The 21,660-nt window shown below is 50.2% G+C and overlaps 1 protein-coding gene across 4 annotated transcripts; it reads right to left on the reverse strand.

The window, feature by feature from the left end:
- Nucleotides 1-238: 238 nt before the first annotated feature.
- Nucleotides 239-21,436, reverse strand: PRXL2A (peroxiredoxin like 2A). 4 transcript variants are annotated; one of them, XM_019925775.3, is made up of 6 exons: nt 21,308-21,436; nt 10,499-10,678; nt 8,066-8,157; nt 4,750-4,890; nt 3,983-4,147; nt 239-1,162 (listed from the first exon to the last, which is right to left on the reverse strand). In XM_019925775.3, the coding sequence occupies exons 2-6, from the start codon at nt 10,674-10,676 to the stop codon at nt 1,049-1,051; spliced, it is 690 nt and encodes a 229-aa protein (XP_019781334.2). In that variant the 5' UTR covers nt 10,677-10,678; nt 21,308-21,436; the 3' UTR covers nt 239-1,048. The 4 variants fall into 4 exon arrangements, with proteins under 4 accessions (XP_019781334.2, XP_019781338.2, XP_019781333.2 ...); XM_019925779.3 differs by having other exon boundaries at nt 10,499-10,661; nt 21,308-21,435; XM_019925774.3 differs by having other exon boundaries at nt 21,257-21,410.
- Between the last annotated feature and the right edge of the window lie 224 nt (nt 21,437-21,660).

Raw genomic sequence — 21,660 nt, forward strand, 5'->3', positions numbered from 1 at the left:
AGGCTAGAAAACCATCAACAGGAAAGCAGCTACCAGTTTTAAATGCCAAGTCATTCCTCTAGGAAAGTCAGTAAAATCACTACCATGAATGACAGGATGAACTTTTCTGGGCATTTGGAAACCTCTTAGATCATTAGAACTAGAGGAACTCCTCCCCCGACCCTACCCCATACACATGCAGAATACTGACTTTTCATGTTCAGTGTCTTTGGCCCCACTGATTTAATAAATTCAGCCGTTATTACGGTAAATATTTTTATTGTTAGATTTGTCAAAAACATTTGTACATATGGGCAATTTCTGATGCCTGATTTTATTAGAGCCTAATTTTACTGATCATCTCTTCTAGAAAATCAAATCTCCAAGATTAGAATGGAAGACAATGAAAAAATAGATTTCACTTTATAGTTTACCTTTATCGAGCCATCCAAAGCACAGTCCTTTTATACGAGTATTACTTTAACATAATATAATAAATCATAACAAACCAGTGAACTAAGTTACATTTCATCTTCTCTGTCCTTTTTCCTCCTCAGTCACCAGATTAGGCTAGAAAACCATCAACAGGAAAGCAGCTACCAATTTTAAACGCCAAGTCGTTCCTCTAGGAAAGACAGCAAAATCACTAACGTGAATCATTCACTGAAAACACAAGCCAGAACCTTATACCGTTAATCTTCAAGTCAATCACCAACTTTTCTTAGATTTTTAAAGACACGAAAATGAAAATCATTTCAAATAACAGCACTCAAACACCATATATGTTTGTAATGAGGTGTAGCAGTCAACTTTAAGCCTCAGATTTTCCAGGTTTTAGCTGAAATAAGCCTTATTAATTAGCTTTTTAGATTTTTATCAGTCTTGTTTGGGGGTTATTTTGCCTTATTAGGCCTAAACAGAGTACAATATTAAAATATGTTAATTGTCTATACTGAGAATATGGCATAAATGGGTTTCTAACTCCTTAGGGACAGCAGTGGAAACACAACACATCCCATGAACACGGGTGAGAGCCCTAGTTATCCCTGAGCTGGGCAGTTTCACACAATCATTTCTTCTCTGAGGCTGAAGTCTGTGGTTTGATCTTCTTAGCAGCTTCCAGAACAGAAACTAGGTTTACTTTGTCTCCAAATTCTTTTTCTCGGTGCTCCAGAAGAATGCCCTGAAAGGAGACAAGAGGGTACATCAGTCCTCACTCTGAGTCATTCATTCATGAGACAGACACTGAGCGCCAGCTGTCCATCAAGGCCCTTGCTTGGGCAGCAAGGAACAGAGATCCGAATCGGTCCCGGCTCTGCCCTTGAAGAGTTCAGTCTTTTGGGGAAGGTAGATCAGGGGAGGCTCCTCCGCAATATTTGGACTGTACAAGCAGCACTTTGGGAGCCGGCAGTCAGGAGGCTTCACAGGTGATAGAGCACGTCTACAGGTAGAGATGCACGTAAAAGAACATTCCAGGCAGAAAGAACAGAATGAGCTTGCACAGAAAAGCCTGGAGTTGTGGAAGTAGAGCTCAGAGGTCAGACCTTGACAGGCACTAAGTGAACAGCTGAAAAGGGAGACGCTATCTTTAGTTTTCCTACGAAACCGGAGGCCACTCACTTCTGATACCATGAAGCAAAATGCACTAAGACATACTACACCCCAAAATACCCTAAAGTTGTAAAAAAGATAAAATGAGTTTGAGATCAGCATCATTTGATAGGTGACAAATTAAACTCAAATTGAATTTAAAAAATAAACATTTATAAACATGTTCTTTGTACCATTATTTATAAAGACTTTTAAAAAGAAAAGTGCCACCACACTGTGGTGACCACAGAGAAGCAGATCAGGAAAGTATATTCACTTGCTCATTAGCGCGGTTTGCAGACGTTAAAAACACTGAGGAAGAACATATGACGACATGGGGAAATGTTCATGACACGCTGTTAAATGAAAAAAGAACATCTAGTTTAGTAAGGTACCGTTTTCTTAAAAAAAAACAAAAGGCCTGGCAGCTCAGCTGTGTCCTAAGAGGTTGTCCCTGATAGCTGAGCTTATAGAATGGCTCTCCCCACCTTCTCCGTTTTCAAATTTCCTATGTTGAAAACACACTGCTTCTTTAAAGTTAAGTATGCTTTAAAGATTATTATGACAAAGGAAATCCCTACTGAGTGGCACCTGGCACAGTGGGACTGCAAAAACTCTTCTCTGAAGAAACACGGAGGTAAGCCCTGAGGCCAGGCCAGCCTGGTCAGCCTTCCACCAGGAAGGAGGAAGACAGGAGCTCCAGGGAGCACCAGCAAAGTCAAACAACACCCCAGGAGCGAGCCAGCCAGGCTTGGGCAGCCCGTGAGCACCAGGTGAGTCACTGCCAGGCAAGAGGAGGCTGGCAGGTGAGCCAAGCCCTTCCCTGGGGGCTGAGGAAAGGCAGAGATAGGAAGGGGAAGGAATCCCAGGGGCCCGGAGTGGGAAGAGGCTGAGGGATCCTGAGGAAGTGGCCTGCCCAAGTGCAAGGGTACCTGGAAGGGGTCTTTGGGAACCACCTCCAAAGAGGGGCTATGGGCAAGGGAAGGGCAGGGTCTCTGGAGCAGGACAGATCGGAGTTCCTGAGTTTCATTCCCTTTGCACCACATACTAGCCCCATATCTTTGGCTGAGTTATTTCATAGGCCCACTTCCTTACATGTAGATAGGAATAAAAATACCGACCATCCCAGACTGGTTGCAGAGAAGACAGGAGATCACGTATATGAGCACCTGGCACAAGGCAGGCACTTGCTGGCAGCCGTTATCACTAAGACATTTCGATACATTACCAGAAAGTTAGCAAACAGGTTTATGTTATATCAGACACCAATTCATGCTAGATTCTCACACAGACAAGCAACTGCAGATACCAAGGTTTAAAAGGAAGAGATTCGAAATACAGCTTAAAATTGAAGGCATTCTAGTCCCACTAGCTTTCCTCCCCAAATGGGGAAAGTATGCAGTTATCAACGTCAGTGGTGAGTTCCACCATGCAGACCAGCCCTGTCTTCTTTTTTCTTTTTGGCCGCACCATGCGGCTTTTGGGATCTTAGTTCCCTGACCAGGGATCGAACCCGTGCCCCCTGCAGTGGAAGCACCGAGCCCTAACCACTGGACCACCAGGGGATTCCAACCCTGTCTTTTTACAGACAAGCTCAAATGTTAATGTCATGCCCGAAGTTGGTGAGACGAGCCTAGAAATCAGACCATTGGGTCTTCCTGCCAGGCCTTGAGCCTGCACTCACTGTACCCTGTCCTTTCTCTGTGCCCACCCGGCCTCTGCTGGCACTGCCGTGAGTCTGACGTGGAGCATCCACCCACCCGCCTCCTGAGACCACAGAGACCTCATCTCTCCACACCTTCCCTTAAGCCCCCGTGCTGACTCTGGATCCCCACAGCCAGGGCCTGAAATAGAGTGTGCAGAGGAGTCTGCTGCCCCTCCCGAGACAGCCAGGCCACCAGGACCCCCGCAGGGAAAGCACCACCCAGCACAGCTCCCTGCTGCTCCCCCAACAAGGTCTCTTTCCATTCCTTCTCTCCTCTTCACTTTTCTCTACTGTCCATCCTCGATGACAGGGAACACTGCAAGGGAGTAAATTCTTCACAGAGTCAAGACTCTGCTTTTGTTCTACTGTAGAAAACAGAACTTGACATCAGGAAACCCGGGTCCAGGCTCCTGAAGTGCCACTGAGGAGCCGTCCTCCTCGGTGCAGTCACTTGCCCCCTCACAAGTTATTTACCTGCAAGACTCAGACTGTGTCGCCATGTTACCGTGACGAGGGAGGGGGTCGTGTGTGAGGTGCCGTGAGAGCAGGCGTGCAATAAACCATCATTTCCCTCCCTTCCCCTTCCTCATGCTCCCTGGCTTTCTGGAAGGAAGGCTGGGAGACTCTGAGCAGGGAAAGCCACCCTCCCACCCGACACATCAGGGTCTTATGCTCACAGACGCACGAGTGAACACGCTAGCAATTTACCTGCTTTCCTGGTCCCACCACAAAAACTCCCCCAAGGATGAAGCCCTCGCCTTCCAGGTTTCCAGAAAAGCCTCCACTCCGGGCCCGGAAGAAGTTGTACCAGACACCCAGACGGACAAATCCCATGAACATCATCTTCCGCCTTTCCGGACCATAGAACTTCTTCTGTAGGAGCGAGGAAGACAGACCCCATATGAGTAGCCCATATGCCTGCCTTCCCCAGGGAGGAAAGTTCCCAGCAGGGCATCTGTTTTCAGACAAAGACCCAAAGGCTGCTGGTTCCTGTCCTCCACCACCCGACACACAGCTGCCACCCAGGAGCGCTCTCAACTGCCCGAGCTAAAGAGAACCCTGTGGCCTGCCACCCTAACTCTAATCTCTTGCTATGGATGTACAGGGTTCTTGGGCCTGACAGAGTGATAACAGTCCTCCATTCTGCAGAGGTTAGTAGAGGGGAGAGAACTATGGCTGCAATGAATTAAGGGACGGGGGCTTGTGCTGGGCAAACCCCTGCAGCGCAGGGAAACCGGTGGAGCTTTCAGCTAGTTCCAAGGCTCCCATTCCCGGGTCACAGTCAGGAAGGGCTCAAGTAATAAATGAAGGACAGCTCTTAAGTTTTTTCACTCATGCTCTGCTCAGAGGGCTAGGGGCAGCTGAAAGGGAGGCCGACTCCAACTCCTGTCCAGACATGCTTTGGGCCACCGAACTCTCCACACACCAGCGCAATCCCCAACGGTCTGTGTCCGACAGGCTCACAGCACACGTACCTTTTCATCCAGGAAGATTTCTCCTTTGAAATAAGGCTGGAAGTCCTTCACTTCAGTCTTGACGTGCTCCTTTACCACTGCGTAGAGGGGGATGCCCAGCTCGTCCAACTTGGGCTTCAGGGAGGACAGGTCTGCAGCCTCCTGCGGAAGACAGGAAAGGTCAGGGGCATGAACTCTTGGGGCTCTGCAGCCAACCAACACCCTCTTTCTTACAGGCCCAGAGCGTGGCTGGCACCGAATGCAGAAGAACAAAGGCAACAAAATGCCAAGAACAATTAAGGCCTGTGTAGACCAGCAAAAGACTGTCCCAGCTGGGCACGAGGCCTCAGGATAGAGTGTCAGGTCCCCTCCTCAGCCCAGGTTCCTGTCCTGTCCATGGAGGGAAGGAGAGGCTAGTCTCCTGTTCTGGGTGTCCTAACCATGGCCTGGGGAGCATCCGATAACTAAGAGCTTGCACCCAAACTCAGTCCTCCATTCCTAGCCACAGTGCTTCTCTCCTAATCTCCCAGCCCCTCCACTGCACTAGAGCAAACTAGCACAAGGGCCTAGCAGTCGATCTCCATGCAGGCCATGTGAACAGCTGCCTCCACACCTCTGCTCAGCTGGCCCCCTCTCATTGCAATAACCTTCCTTCTTTCTTCAGCTCAAATCCTACCCTCCAGAAAAGGATCCCTGTTCTAAAAAGTTCTCCCTGGCTAGCGCAGCCTGGAGTAAAGGCCTGATTCTCTGTGTATATCTAATCTTTCCTGCTTGGCGACTTTTTCTGTACTGAGTCCACTGGGTTCCACTAAGTTGAGCTTTGTCCCTTAAGTTCCCAAATGTGTCTCAGAGTCAGAAACTGCCTTCCATTTCTTGTATCCCTCAGTGCCTAGCACATGGCTGGATATGCAGAAGGTACTGGGTACCAGGAGGAAAGATTCCAGGTGAAGGTGGACAATGGGGAGACTGCAGCTGAGCTGGGAAGTATGGACATCCCTGATTCTCAGGAACTGCGGGCTAGATGAAAAGATGAAACTCATACATCAGGGTAGAGCTTCGATGTTAAGAACAAACTACTTTTTCACATTTGGTGTCAGAATGAAAGAAACAGCAGGAAATCCTATCAGAAGCAGCCTACTTGCCTCCAATACATTGCTATACGGTGGCAACTGCATTTAATTTTTCATGTATTTTCTAGAACAACAACAAAAGGATAGCTAATGAAGCAGAATTCATTACAATGCATTTGTCAAGAGGTTCAGTGAGTGGCAGACTCTGCCCAAGAGCAGAGAGGACTACAGGTCTGATGTGGTCAAAGAGCACCTGTGTGTGAGAGGAAAGGTTTTACTCACTTTCCCTGGGCTTTACTCAGAAAAAGTGTGAAGTGGAAACTGAGTCACATGTCTCCCCCCTCAAAGTAACTTTGCCTGCCGTCCAACCATCCTTTTAGAAACGTAAGTTTCCATAAAATGCTCTACCAGGGTATGGACCAGAGCCCAGAAAAACAGGTTGTAATTAGAGCAGGTGCTCCTGGAACCTTGGGGTTTAGCTGGCCTTGAGAAATCAAGTCACAACAGGCTTCCATGTTGGTATTTGGAGGCATCAGAGATTGGACTCAAAAGCCCTGAGTTTAAATGTCACCCCCTGTGGTAGGCAGAATAATACCGCCTAAGGATGGATGTCCACATCCTAATCCCAAGAACCCGTGAATATGTTTTGTTACGTGGGAAGGGGGAATTAAGGCAGCAGATGAAATTTAGATTGCTAATCAGGTGATCTTAAAGGAGATTATCCTGTTTTATCTGGGTGGTCCCAATGTGGAATCACTAAGGTCCTTAAATGTGGGAGAGGAAAGCAGAACGGTCAGTGTCATAGTGACACAACGTAAGAAAGACTTGGCCAGCTATTGCTGGCTTTAAAAATGGAGGAAGGGGGCACGAGCCAAGGAATGCAGATGGCCTCTAGAGGCTGGAAAAGACACAGAAATTATTTATCCCCTGGAGCCTCCAGAAGAATTACAGCCCTGCTGATACCTTTATTTTAGCTCAGTGAGACCCATTTCAGAATGCTGACCTTTAGAACTGTAAGAAAATGAATCAGTGTTATTTAAAGCCACTGAGTATGTGACCACGTGTTACAGCAGCAATAGGAAATTAATACACCCCCTACAGCAGTATGACATTGTCACTACCTCTGTACCTCAATTTCCTCCTCTGTAAAATGAGAATAACAACAACAAGCTGTATTTTCCAGGGATGCAGTGGGGAACCAATGAGGCACCGACGGAAAGTGCCCTGAATGTATAGTACGATAGTGCACCATGCAATGTAGGCAGATTCTCAGCCAGCCCAACCACACAAGCAGGGGAGAGCTCTGCAAGGCCGAGAGGAAATGCCTCAGGATAAGACAGGACAACCAGGGGAAGGAGGATGGCAACTCGGACAGGACCAAGACCATGACCTGAAAAGCAGGTCATGCAGAAAGTTTTCTGCAAGACCATGACCTGAAAAGCAGGTCAAGCAGAAAGTTTTCTCAAGAGGTGGAGTACTGTCGTTCCCAGTTCTCCCCCAGGCAAAGCCGTGAACCTCGGGACCTGGGTCTTCTGTCACTGACTGTATGACCATGGATAGGTCAACAAACCACTCTTATCCTCAGTTTACCTATGTGTAAAGTGACAAGGCTGGACCCTGCCTTCCCTTGACAAGCTTCCTCACTGAACAGACGCGATGGCCTCCCTTTGAGGGGCCAACCTGGAGACCTCCCAGTCAGTGAGCCCCAAATTGCACCAAACTCTCATGCCCACTGCACCCACACTATCGGCATGACCAAAATCCCCTGGGCTTCAGATCCAACGCCGAGAGCACAGAGAGGCAGCAGAGTCACCACATGCGGCTCTCAGCCGTCCAGCAGGGACACCAGCTGGCTCCCCAGGAAGAGGCAGACAGGCAGGTCCATTCTAAAGGTGTGGCCCTGTGCTTCCCCGGGTGCTGTAGCTGCACCACAGGCGAGGCTGCCCATGCCTGTACCAGTGACGATCCAGGCACCTCATTTCAGTAAGCAAACCCCTGTGCTGAGAACCAGGGACATGCAATTGGACCTGGTCCAGGACACAGATACTACAAGAGTGAAAGGCCTTGGAATGCCAAAGAAAAGTCAAATATGTTGCTAACCCTAGGATATGGTGAGCTGTTAAATGAACAGAAGCAGAGAATTAGGCAAAAAACAAAACAAACCTAGAGTAAATAACATAATGGGCCACTGTTGGTCCTGGCTGGAAATGCCCCGGTCCCCCCTTGCTAGGATCCCTTCCTCTGAACAGATCCTCAAATGCTCTCACCTCTCGACAGAGGAAACAGCCTGGCCTCCGCACAGCCATAATCACAGCTCCATTATTTTCCCAGAGCGCCTTTGCTTTAAAAGCCACTGGTTCTGAGGAGAAGAAAAGGGAATTCAGTATCATTTCCTCTCAGCCTGGCCCCAACCTCTAAGCACCTCATAAACAGCACCAGGCCAAACAGAGGACCTGCAAAACTATTTCACATGTGGGAAAAAGCAAACAGGAAACACGGGTAGGGAATATTCATCTTTCCAAGGAAAATGAATCCAGTGTAAGGGTCCTACTGTATAACCAGAAGGCCCCTCCCCCATAAAAATCTAGTTGTGAACTTGAACATCCCAAACTGGAACATTTCTGGAAAAATAGCATATTCCTTTGCTGTCTCAATGTAACTTGTAACAATCCTTTAGGGCAGATACATGCCCAAAACTTGAACGAGATCTTGCACTTTGGCCAAGAAAACCCCAATTCTTAAAAAAGTATTCAAAGAAATTAGGTCAAAAGAAATTAAAAACAAAAAACAATTTAACCTAAATATGTTAACTGCACCATTATCCACAGGAGAGGGTAGAAGATGTCCAACAAGGAAATTCTTTGGGTAGCAGAGTAGTGTAGCTCAAGCCCGGCTCCAGTCACGCTGAGTCCGCATCTAGGTGTGACCCGGGGCAGGCTACATCTCCGCCCTGAACCTCCATTTCCCCATTTGTAAATGCAGATGCCTAGCAGCTCCACTTTGGGCCACAGGGAGTATTAAAAGATGGATATAAAAGTGCTCTCCAGGTAATACAGAGTCAGTGAGGGCTCAGTAAGTACTATCCCTTATTATTTTAGCATTTCTCAGAGGAATCCATGTCCCTGTGGGATGTTACATAGGAAAAAAAGAAGGTGGGAGGGGATCGAAATCAAATGACACTGGGAAACGCTGGGTCGAACATAGCTAAATAGGACTCTCTCTGCAGGGCTTCTTAGTCCCTTACTGAGGTGACCTACATCATAAATCTGCAGTCACAGTTCCTGCCTTCCCTTGACAAGCTTCCTCACTTACTGAACAGACGCGATGGCCTCCCTTTGAGGGGCCAACCTGGAGACCTCCCAGTCAGTGAGCCCCAAATTGCACCAAGCTCTCATGCCCACTGCACCCACACTATCGGCATGACCAAAATCCCCTGGGCTTCAGATCCAACGCCGAGAGCACAGAGAGGCAGCAGAGTCACCACATGCGGCTCTCAGCCGTCCAGCAGGGACACCAGCGGGCTCCCCAGGAAGAGGCAGACAGGCAGGTCCATTCTAAAGATGTGGCCCTGTGCTTCCCCGGGTGCTGTAGCTGCACCACAGGCGAGGCTGCCCATGCCTGTACCAGTAACGATCCAGGCACCTCATTTCAGTAAGCAAACCCCTGTGCTGAGAACCAGGGACATGCAATTGGACATAGTGTTTCTCAAATTTATTGGACTCAGGAGCTCCTGTCTTTGAAGATCCAGCAGCCTGGAATTCCTCAGAACACACTCTGGAAGGTTTGGTTGAGTAAACAGTGGTACAATTTTACTAAATATTATGGTACGATTATCATTATATTTAGAGAGACAACATGGGAAAACGAAAAATGCTTTTGATAAGAAAAAACTAATACTCAGCCATAAAAAGAAACAAAACTGAGTTATTTGTAGGGAGGTAGATGGACCTAGAGCCTGTCATACAGAGTGAAGCAAGTCAGAAAGAGAAAAATACCACATGCTAACACATATATATGGAATCTAAAAAAAATGGTTCTGAAAAACCTAGCGGCAGGACAGGAACAAAGATGCAGATGTAGAGAATGGCTGAGGACACGGGGACGGGGAAGGGTAAGCTGGGACGAAGTGAGAGAGTGGCATGGACATATATACACTGCCAAATGTAAAACAGATAGCTAGTGGGAAGCAGCCGCATAGCACAGGGAGATCAGCTCGGTGCTTTGTGACCACCTAGAGGGGTGGGATAGGGAAGGTGGGAGGGAGACGCAAGAGGGAGGGGATATGGGGATATATGTGTACGTATAGCTGATTCACTTTGTTATACAGCAGAAACTAACACACCATTGTAAAGCAGCTATACTCCAATAAAGATGTTAAAAAAAAAGAAGAAATAGATTTTATCTCTTAAAAAAAAAAGAAAAAGCTAAAATGTAAAAGATCAATATACAAGTACACCAAGGTCATAACTACAGATTATTACGTGTACACCTGGAAAAATATGTGTGAAAATAAAAGAGATTATTGTGTTAGGGTAATGGAATTATCAGTAATTCTTAAAGTGTTACTAAATTTTTCCTAATGTTATATTGCCTTTTCAAGTAAAAAAAAAAAAAAGAACTACTTCAGAGAGAAAAAAACTAAGTAAGCCTGCATCCCAGCATCTTGGAAAAGTACTGACACCAGTGGAGTCACTGCTTACCCTTCTCCAGTGTTTTCAGGTCTATATCCTCCAGATACTCCAGCGTGGCTTTCTGGGGCTTGGGCAGAAATACGTCTGTGTTGGCCAGGAACAGTGCCAAGGCAGCAGCCCCTAGGGCCCCCGCACCAATGGACCACATTCCCATGGTGAAGAAACTTGGATCCTGGAGGAAAGACATTTCTGGGGATTGAGAGAAAGGAAGACGACGTTACTGCTCCCACAGGACAGCCGGAATCTGATCTCCCGGACAACAAGGCTCTGGCTGGGCAGCCAACCAGGGGGCCAGAGGCAAAGGGAGGAGAAGCAGCAGTGTCAGAGATGGGATTGGACAAGGGCTGCTAACTGAGCCCCTGCCCACCTGCCGCTCCAGGAGCCTGGGAATACAACAGACATGTGGAGGTTCCTGCCCCAGGGAGCTCACAAGCAGGTCAGCAGCCACGACAGAGGCGACAGCCTCTCTTGCTGCTCCCTCTCCCTTGCTCAAGGCTGTGTCCTCCCAGCTTGATGGCGCTCCTCCAGCCTGTGTCACTGCCCTCCTCATCAATGTCTGCTCTCTTCCTTCACAGTCCAGGAGTGGCAGCTCCCACCTCCCTGGGGAGGCAGCAGCCTCTCTGTGTGATTAGATCACTTAGAGACCAACCACCCTGTTGTAACCCTACCCTTCCTCCTCGCTGTGAATCCCTCAGACACAGAGCCCAGGTCCTATTCATCCAGCCCCCAGTGCCCAGCAGGGCCTCACTCGAAGTAGGCAGGCAATCCCAGTACATTTCTCCAACTGAGAATACCTTTATTTTCTACTCATTATGCAAATAAAACAGGCTCACGGTGAAAACAAAACAAAACACCAAAAAAGCAATACATAAAACCACAGCTGACAAGAAAGCAAATATCCTCTCAACATCTACACCTATTAAATTATACAGTTTAATAGAGATGACCACTATTAGTCTGACATCTTTCCCCTGTGAACAGAATTATACAGATGCCTGTCCAGTGAACAGGTAGAGAGACTGAGAGAGAAGGCAACATGTAAGAAAGAGCACGGTGCTGGGGTGTCTGCTTCAGCGGACTGGGCAACAGACAGTCTGCACTGGGCAGGGGGCTCTGTAGTTGAAATGGAGGTCCAGGCAGGTCCTATAGCATCCGGCCTCCTCCCCAGCTCATGCTTGGGGGCCTCGCCAAGGCTTCCTCCAGTTGGGAAGCCTTGTGCTTCTGAGTGGGAGCTCCTGGAAGCAGCCCACCCCTGTAACCGCAGCAAGTACCCCACCCAGGCTTTGTTTCTTGACAACCACTTACAATACCTGTCTTTCCATCTGGCCCTCTCGCCATCCTAGGATCTGACTTACGCCGGAGCCTTCCTCCCCAAGTACCTGCACGACTCTATGTGCTCGTATCACTGGGTACCGACCTGAGGTGTGTGTCTACGTGTATGTGTGTGTGTGTGTGTGTGGCCCACCTGACCTCATCCCACCTAACCAAAGGCTTAATTCTCCCCTGCAGGACTTGACTCAGGAGAGGACCTCTCCAAAGGATTAAGCAAAGGCCCAGAAATCCGCATGTCACTGCCAAGGGAGGGGGCTGTGAGGGATCCACTGCCATGAGGTAGGGTTGGGAGTGACTTGGTGGTGATAACTTTGGGAAGAAAAGGGTAGGCCAGACTAGTGTTTAGGCCAGCCCGGGAAGTTCAGACGAGTTCAGAAATAAAAGGGAACTTTCAGACAGGGGATGTGGAGTGTGTACTGGGAATGACCAAATGAAAATAGCCTTTAAGAAAGAGGAATTTGGCATCTGTACACTAGGGGAGAGGAAAAAGAAGGGGACTGTGTGTGTTGGGGGAGGAGGTGAGCTGGGAGAGAAGAGTTTCTTATAACCTCAAAACGTGCTCTCGCGCGCTGGCAGCATTGGCATCGTGGAGAACTGCAGAATTTCCAGCCTTACCTCAGAACTAAAAAGTCATAGCCTGCGTTCATCAGACACGGCAGGCAATTCACAGGCACACAGAAGTTTCAGAAGCATTGTCTTGGAACAAAGAATTCAGGTTTTGTGGTTGGTTGGCCATAAGCCACAGAACAAAGTACAGCCATGAGCGCAGGCTGGCCTTGGAGAGCTGGGCCTTCCTCAAGGGCCAGCTTCTGTTTCCTCAGCTCATTGTGTGAGGGCAGCCACGGAGACAACGAGAGGCAAAAACCAGGGCACAACTCCACGCCTCTGCCCGGAGTGTCCTTCCTCATTCGCTCTATTCTGCATGACTCAGACGCCTCTTCCAGGGGTCTCCTTGGATGCTCTGCCTACCCCCGTCCCCCAAGAGGGGATTATTCACCCCCACCTGTGTCCAAATCACAACGATCCTTCTGATGTGGACCTGTTTGCAAGTTTTCTCTCTTTTGACTCTTCCTCAGTTTATCTCTGAATTCCCCCGTGCCCAGCACAGGGCCTGTTTGTGGTCCACAGTGGGCTCTCCATCAATGTGTGCTAAAATGAATTCAGTAGGATTGAGTGATGAAAAGGATGACTTATGGAGGACCGAAGCAGTCGGGCAAAGCAGGAAAGAACATTCCACAGGCCAGCTTCCAGTTCTTTTATGTGTCAAAGTTACACATTATACTGCATTATAGTTCACAGAACAATCAGGAGGAAAACCACAGCTCTCACCTGCCTGCTGTAAACAGGAGACTCCCCGGAGCCTGGAACAATTTCTGTACCTTGACGCACTTCCAAAACCTCCCTGGACTGCTGACATGTGTATATGATTAAGGCCCACATGGCACGGTCTCTGATCACAGATTTGCTAACATTTCTGCATCAGTTCGCAAAGGCCAGCTTACACCTACCCTCCAAAAGGACTCACTTCAATTCCTGGGACACATCAGAGCGTTGCAGGAAGTCCAGGGACCCTTCCAGTCAGCTCCACACCCTTCTAACACACCACTGGCTGTTTCTGGAGGCAAACAGGCTCCGGCTCCCCACTGCCCATCAACAACCATCCAGCCTGTTTGCTCGCGAGCACAAGGGAATCAGACTCAAACAGACTCAACATTTATTTCCAAACATTTATTCAGCACTGACCTGTTGAATAAATGGCAGTTTGGGATGACATAAAACTAGGTGATAAACAGTCCTCAAGGAGATACAGGCCTAGTACACAGATAACAGAAATTCAAGTGGAAAGGTATGAACACGGGGCTAAGGCAGTGCAGCGGTGAGAACCAGTTACATCCGGTCTGGGCAGCCGTAGAAGAGCCCAGAAGGAAATGGCTTTGAAGCAGGCATAGGATTCAGAGAGCAGGATGGAGCAGCTAGGCCAGGCTTGGGCTCAGTAAGCCTGGGAAACAGCGGCCTGGCGGGGGTGAACGTCCCAAAGGCGCCCGACACCCTACCTCAAGTCCACGAGCCGGAGCACAAGATATGGGCTTCAAAAGCCCCAGGAGCATTGCTTAGCACCCCAGCCCCCGCCTCCAGCTGTGATCCGGATGGCATAAGCACAGAGTCACCCCTTTGGGGAGCTTGGCCCCGCAGCACTGAGATGTGAAAACACTGTCAGCACCAGAGGTGAGAGGCTGGCCTCTCCGTGAACATATCCTCCCAGCGGGCCTCTAGCAGCTGCCTCTTCTGCCAGTGGGAAGCAGTGAAAACTGACTTCCGGAAACACCTACAGAGTGTATAGATCTGGCCTCTCAGGCAAGGCCCCCTGAGCTGCAAAGCAGTTCCCATGCCAGCATGTCTTTGGAGCACGTGCCATGCAACTCGCTGGCTCTGCATCCTGCATCACAGCTATTCCCACCCACAAAAAAGGACTGGAGGTAGCAGGAAGCTTCATATCTACACGGAACAATGCATTTTCACATGGGCCTCTAAGGCTACTAACTGGAGAGATAGGGAGGCCGGTAAACGAGCACTTACTCAGCGCCACTCGAAATGCGTGCTTTCATTTCACACAGTCGTATGAGGCAGATGGTATCCTGTTAGGCAGCTGACAACACTGAAGTTCAGAGAAGTTCAGTACCTTTTCCAGTGTCACAGAGCCAGCAGGACAGTGCTGCGTCCTGGACCCAGATCACTAGGACCCCAAAGCCTGTAGTCTTTCTACTCCACAGGCCTCCCCACACATGCACTGGTGGGTTTCTGGAGGTCAAGAGGCATGACCCCTTTTGTCTTAAAAGAGAATTTTAAACGATCGACCTATTTTTTTTCAATCATCACATACAGTCAAACCATGTTTACTCTAAAGGAAATGTACCGTGTGACAGATGTCCCTTCTCTTTCCTCCCCTCTATCCCCTTCTGTTAAGGAAAGGGTCAGTTTCTCTGAAAGATAATAGCAAGGCTGTTTACAGAAGAGCCAGCCGCCACCTGACACAGCCATAGTATTCGGTTCCCCACTGTGGCACTTATCTGATCAGGTCTCTCCCACAGAAGAATGTGAAGCGTGATAAGACCACAAACAAGCAACAGCTGGGGCAGCTCAGAGTGGCAGCGCTGGTCTGGGATAAGCGTCTCAGGGCAGGAGACCCAGCTGGGCTCCCTAGGCCCAGATGGCTTGATCCCTCCCTCAGCCTCATTTTCCTTAACTCCAAAATGAGGGGGTTGGATGGGGTGAATGGCAAAGCTTCCAAAGCACCCAGCGACATCGTGGGATTCTATCAAAAACAGCTCACTCTGGAGCCTGCACATTCTCGGCTCCTCATCACAACTCTACCCCACCCCACCCCCATTTCAATTTCCAGAGTGTTTCCTCCCCGCTGCCCAGAGCGTCACAAGCCACCTCCCCTCCCCCACACATGGTCCCTCATCCCAGCCTCGGGCACCAGGCACTCACCATCCGCAGTGCGCACACCCTGGCTTCTGCTGACCCACAGGGAGCTGGCAGCAGGGGAGGGCTGGAGGTGGGGCTCTGGAGTCCCGCCTATGGTCCTAAGCTCACTCCATTGGCAGGACCGGGCCACCCAGAAACCCTGGGGCTCCTTCTGCTGCGGACAATCTCCAGAAAACATCAATACGGACAGCTGCCAAGATCCCCTAGCCCTTCAAAACGCGGAGCAAATGTTGAGTCATTTGCAGTCACGCAGATTATAACATTTATCAAGCGCCAACAGACTCCCTCTCTGCTTCCCCGGGCAGGCTAATGAAGTGAAGCCCTTAATGTGGCCCTTAATGCAGCCCAGGGGTCACACTAACTGAAATCAAAGGAAGATGTCCCTTTCCCCCTGGCCGCTTGTGTAACAGACAAACAAGCCTGACACCATAGTGGATCTATTCCTTTAGCTCTAACCCTTGTGCGCTGCAGCCTGTGCTTAGTCATGCTGCCTCTGCACCTTTGTAAAAGGATGTTTCCTAGAGCCTGAAATATACATGATAGCCCATTCTTGAGGCTTTGACCTTTAAAAAGTAGCAGAACTAAAAATAACAATTGTCTTGTTGGAGGTTTATAGCAACACTGTGAGGAGACCTACATGGACAGCTGCAAGGACAAAGGATTCCTGCACCAAGAAGTATGCAACCACCAGCCACCCGCCTCCCCTCTCAGTATAAAAGCAGCCTGAATTCTAACTCGGGTAAGATGGTTCTTTGGGACATGAGTCCATCATCTTCTCGGTCTGCTGGCTTTCCAAATAAAGTCGCTATTCCTTGCCCCATCACCTCCTCTCCCGATTTACTGGCATGTCGTGTAGCGAGCAGTATGAGTTTGGACTTGGTAACACTTGTGCAGCCTGCTCCCTTGCCCTGCCCTCCACCCCACACCACTGGGGCCCCTTACCTGCTGTCTATTCTTTACCTCCCTCTGCCTTCCCTTTTTCTGCCACTTCAAGACTCCTCTCAATCCACACTCCCTGCCTCAGTGACCTCACCTACAGCCAGCACTTCACTCACCACCTTGGTAGTGACTTCCAGGTTCCAAGTGCTGCTCCGGACTCAAAAGTTTCCACTTGGGGGTTCTCTAGGTTCTCTCTGTTGCATCATGACCAAAGCTGAGTCAGTTTCTCTTCCGGAGTTCTTTTTCCCTAGCTCAGTGAATGACACAAGCATGGAGCCATCTGCTCAAGCCAGAGACTGCAAGTTGCATTTTACTCTCTGTTCTCCCTCATTGCCCACATGAAGTCAGTCAGGAAGTTCTGACCATCCTATGACATGGGTTCGCTACCCATCCTCTTCTCAGCCTCACTGCTGCTGTCCACAGCAAAGCCCCTATTACTCTGTACCTGGCCTATCTCAGTAACTACGGAACTGAGCTTGGCTGGCTCCAGCCAGGTCCTCTTCAGCCTATTCTCCATGTTGTAGCCAGAGCGACTGTCACACTCCCTGGCCTGATCACGTGCTTCCCTTGCTTTCAGACCCTCACTAGCTACAAACCTCTCAGCACGCCGCCAGGGCCCTTGACAGCTCAGCTTCAGGCCACCATCCCGGCCTCATCCCTGGCCACTTCAGCACCCTCATCAGATCACTCAATGTGTAAGGACTGTAACATGTTTTGTTAGGCCTTTGCACTGTTGCTCGTGTTGTTTCCGTTACCCAGAATGCCCTCCCCGCCCATGCCAACTAGGGAAAGGCCCAAGCACATGTAACACTTTCTCTCCGGAGCCTTTCCTGAAAGCCCCGAAAACTGACTGCTCCCTCACCTCTAGTCAGATAGCAGGCACGTATGTGCAAACACACACATACCTTTGCACAATGCACAAGCAGATGGACTTAGTGCATTTAGTTATTTACATGTCTGTCTACACAATACGGTGGAGCAATCTGAGGGCAGGGGCTGTTGTCTTATTCATTCCTGCAAATTCAGCATTTAACACAAATCTTGGCAACAAGTAGGCATTCAATCTCTGAATGAAATGATCTGAATTTTACTCCTTAAACTCCGCAGTGAGGCAGAGCTGGAACTAATTTGCAGCTGGTTTGACCTTAAAGAAACACTCAAGCCTGGGGCTTAGGTGACCTTAGGTTGGGTCCTACCTCCACTGCTCGTCGGCAGGGTGATCTGACACAAGCTATGAAGACACTGGGCCTGGGTCTCCTCATCTGTACAGAGGAGAGAACTAGAAAATCTACAAGTTCATCTCAGTTCTGACATCCAAAGACTCTGAAGTACTGCATGATTGCAACTCCAGGGTTCTGACATCCAGAAAGCCACGGGGACACCTGCCACTACTGCTCTTCTGCTGGGTGTGTACAGTCTCACCCTCTGCTTCCCCAGGCCTCATTCTACCTGTTCAAGGAGCTGCGTCTGGGCAGGAACTGATAAAGTCTTACTAAGACAAAGTATCAGCCCTGGGTGGGTTAATTCATGCCTGAAACAAGTAGAGACAGCATCATATTCCAAACATTAAGGGTACACCTGCCCAGCCAAGCCCGACCCAGGGAATCCTCCCTCCTCAGAATGAGCTGGCTTGAGGCAGACACAGGGCAGAAGGAAGAAAGGGGTCCTGAGGGAGACAAAAGGAACTAGGAGTGTACATGGGCTTTCTTGTCTCAAGCCCTCAGTGAACGAGGCTGGAAAGGATGCTTCATCTTCTTTTCTTTGCTCTCCTCTGTTCCTTCAGAGCTCTAGTTCAGCCCCTCCTTCACTGAGCAAAAGAAAAAACTAAGGCCCAGAGATGGGACCAGCTAGTCCCAGGTCACTTGCGGGGAGGACTGGTTAGTGGCTGTGCCGGGACTCAGGTCTCCCAACTCCCAGTCCATAACTATCTATCCTTCATTGGACACTCCTGCATAGGCTGAAACAGTGTGGGATCAGAGCCCAGGAAGAGGGCCTGCAGGTCTTCAAGTCTGCTCACTGGCCTGAAGAAGGCTGAAAGCAAAACTGCTCCTGGACAGAGCCTGGGAAATCGGGTGGCTAGAGAGAGCACTAACCTTTCCCAAGCCCAGTACTTTGTGAGCAGTTTATAATTCAAAGCCAAATGTTTTAAGGGTCACGTTGCCCATTCTCAGCTGAGAAGCCACTCCACACCTCTCTTCCCCACAGTAACAAGGTCCTGTCAATTCTGGATAGACAGCCTTGAAAATGTGGTGACACGGGCACCCAGGGCCCCACAAGCAGTAGGACATACACTCCCACCCACCCTTGTTGTAAGCCCCATGGAACTAGCCAGTTGCAAGGAGCTCTCACCTACTTGCCTCGGTCTCTGACTTCCTACTTGGCATGACTGCTTAGCTCTTAAATGCCAGATTCAGAAAGTTCTGATCAGATACTGAATGTAGAACAAGAGGACTGGGAAACACTGAGTCACTGCCAGTGTGAGGAATATGGGGGCTGGAAGAGGTCTCTTCCTCTTATCAGCTACCCTGCGGCTACAGAGCCCCACGCAAAGTGCCTGGCTGTTCTGCCCCTTGCTTGCACAGCCTCCTGTCTGGGCTCAGTGACATGAGTGTGGGTGGAAGGCAAGGGAGATACCACAAAAGAAACTGGGATTCAGGACAAAAATCCTGGGTTCTCACTCTTCGATTATGAGAGGTCACGTCGTCCCTCTGAACCTCAGTGTCTTCTTAAAAACAGGGCACTTTGGGCTTCCCTGGTGGCACAGTGATTGAGGGTCCGCCTGCCGATGCAGGGGACGCGGGTTTGTGCCCCGGTCCAGGAAGATCCCACATGCCGCGGAGCGGCTGGGCCCGTGAGCCATGGCCGCTGAGCCTGCGCGTCTGGAGCCTGTGCTCCGCAACGGGAGAGGCCACAGCACTGAGGCCCGCATATCGCAAAAAAAAAACACAAAAGAACCCAGGGCACTTTGAAGGGTTGTTGGGAAGACTGTATACGAGCAATGAGGAACAAACTGTAAGGCAGCAGCATCTTTCTCTTCTTCGCAGGGCTCAGATTCACTCATTCTCCTATGAGGGCAGGAGATCTGAAGCAGAACAGACACAAAACACTGAACAACTTCTTCAGCTGTGTCACTGCAGGCCTGCCTCTTGGGCGGAAGTTCTGGATCTGGAGGGAACCCTGGCTTTTCTCAGGCCCCTGTGGTCTAACTGCCACCCCACAATTCATACTCCATGCTGCCCTTCTGCAGCCTGCCAGCACCAGAGAAGGCAAACAGCCCTGCCCAGTTGTAATCTCCCTGTGTCAGAGGCCACTGAGCTCAGGGGTGGGCTGGCTACTGCTCAGTCTCTCCAGACAGTTCTTGCCACACATGCCTCAGCAGAAGGAAGTTTGGAGTGTCTCTGCTCAACATTTCACAAAAAGGCAAGCACCCAGCTGGCAGGAGAGCTGCCTTATTTCTGGGATACTAATAGAGGCTGGGGCTTTGAGCCTCAGAATTCCAGTCCTTACCAAACTTTCCAAGCACCATTTAAGTGACAGAAGCAGATAAGACAAAATAAATGTCTTCATACCCCTCAGGAACAACACATAAGATGTCAAATGAATGGCATGCCCTTATAAAGAACAGCAATACAGTAAGGGCCACACCAAGAATAGCTCAAACCTAATTCAAATTCCTACAAGCTGTTAGAACCTGGACAAGGCACTGTTTTTGTATCAGTAAAACAAGAATGATTCCCAAATTACAAAATGTAATCTTCCACAGAGTTGTAAGAATCAAAGGATTAAATGTATACGTGGTGCTTTGTAAGCTACCTTACAAAGAGTGACATGATGTGAGGTGTAATTCTTACTCATTTCTAGATTAGTCAATGATTGCCCCTAAAACGTTGTTTGTACATGAGATGGAGGGTTTCTGATGACCGGGTATGTTCCAAGGAGACGGGGTTTCTGATCTCCAGGACTGGGCTGGAGCACAAGCATCGGAGCCTATACAAGCTGGCTCCCGGACCATGCTTTGCTAAATAAATCCCAAGTAATTATTTTCTGTTTTTAACCACCTGACAAGTTCAAAGGAAAATGCATTAAAACAAAGACAAAAACTACACAGGGTTAGAGAATTGGGTTGTTGAAAGAGCCTCGTGTTGGTAAGGAAAAGAGGCCCAGAGTCAGCTGGGACTGGACCCCAAGCCGGCTTCTGGCCCCCCCCGGGGGTGCTGCCTCCCCACGGCCCTGGCCAGGCTGGGTCTTAAACATCTTCTCCAAATGCTTCAGCTCCGATCCCTGCAACAACCTCGAGGAGAAACTGTCCGATCATCAGTGCCTTGTCTTTTCACTCCCAGACTTCAGCACAGTGTTTTAAAACGTACGGCTGAGCTCTTTTCAAAAAAAGTTGCCAGGGGTTGTAACCTTTGGGTAAGGGAGGCAAAGCAGGTGCCTCTGAGATGATGAAAAACGCGAGAAATCGCGGCGCCATAAAACACAGGACCCTAAGCAGGCACAGAGCCCAAGACGACCAGGCTCTTGGCCTCCACCCGCACATCGCCCATCGCCAGCTGGTCGGCCCGCCACCCACAGGCAACCCCGCAGGCCCATCCCGGGCTCGGCCCCGCAGAACAGACGCGCCAGGACAAAGCCCCTTTCTCAGTTCTTTGTCCCAACAATCCAGGCAAGCCGGTGCCATTAGCCTCTCTCAAAGCCTGGGGGCGGGGAAGAGGGGGGTTTCTCGGCCGGTCAGATCAGCGCAGGGTCCCGGCCCCGGGTTTTCTGACCGCAAACGCTGGGTTTTTCCGCGGAGCGAGGGGCTCAGGGGCGGGAGGGGCGTCGTCCTCCGAGGGAGGTGGGGGCCGCCTCGAGACCCGCAGGTGTGGCCGCGCCCTGCCGGCTCTGAAGCAGCTTCCCGCGGGCTCCGAAGCTGACCGTGGGTCTGACCTAACCAGCCCCGCATCCGGCCAACCCGCGCGCGCCCCGACCTGCATCATTCGCCCCTCCCTGCCTCAGTTTCCTCACCTGCCTTCGCGGACGTCACGTGCCCCGCAGAGCCCTGCGCGCCGCACTTACCGCTCGCGCTCCCCTGCAGCCCGCCTCTTCTCGCGCCCGACGCACGGTGGCTGGCGGATGGAACACTCCCCGGCCCCAGGGGTCCCAGGGGTGGCCCCAGCGCCTGCGCAGGTTCGCGCCTGCGTCTCCCCGCGCGCCACTCCCACGTGACCCGCCCAGCCCTCCCCCGCCCCCCCCCCCCCCGTGGCTCAGTGCCAGCCCGGCTGTGGCGCTGTCGCCAGCTCGGAGCGCGCGTCCAACCCTATGCGGCTCTCGGGACCCGTTCGCATGCGGTCCCTGGTTCTCACAGCTCCAGCTGCTTTCAGTCCTTCACGAGTGGTGACCCTAGGCTCCTGATTCATTGTCAGGGGCGC

Source organism: Tursiops truncatus, chromosome 16 (assembly GCF_011762595.2).
Source record: "Tursiops truncatus isolate mTurTru1 chromosome 16, mTurTru1.mat.Y, whole genome shotgun sequence".
NCBI lineage: Eukaryota > Metazoa > Chordata > Mammalia > Artiodactyla > Delphinidae > Tursiops > Tursiops truncatus.

Excerpts from the sequence above, each read along its gene's own strand:
- PRXL2A (XM_019925775.3), bottom strand. The coding sequence starts at position 10,676 with ATGTCTTTCCTCCAGGATCCAAGTTTCTTCACCATGGGAATGTGGTCC. Across the intron at positions 8,158-10,498 it reads CCTGAAAACACTGGAGAAGG|AACCAGTGGCTTTTAAAGCA; the intron begins GTAAGCAGTGAC and ends TCTTCTCCTCAG. Across the intron at positions 1,163-3,982 it reads TGGTGGGACCAGGAAAGCAG|GGCATTCTTCTGGAGCACCG; the intron begins GTAAATTGCTAG and ends GTCTCCTTTCAG.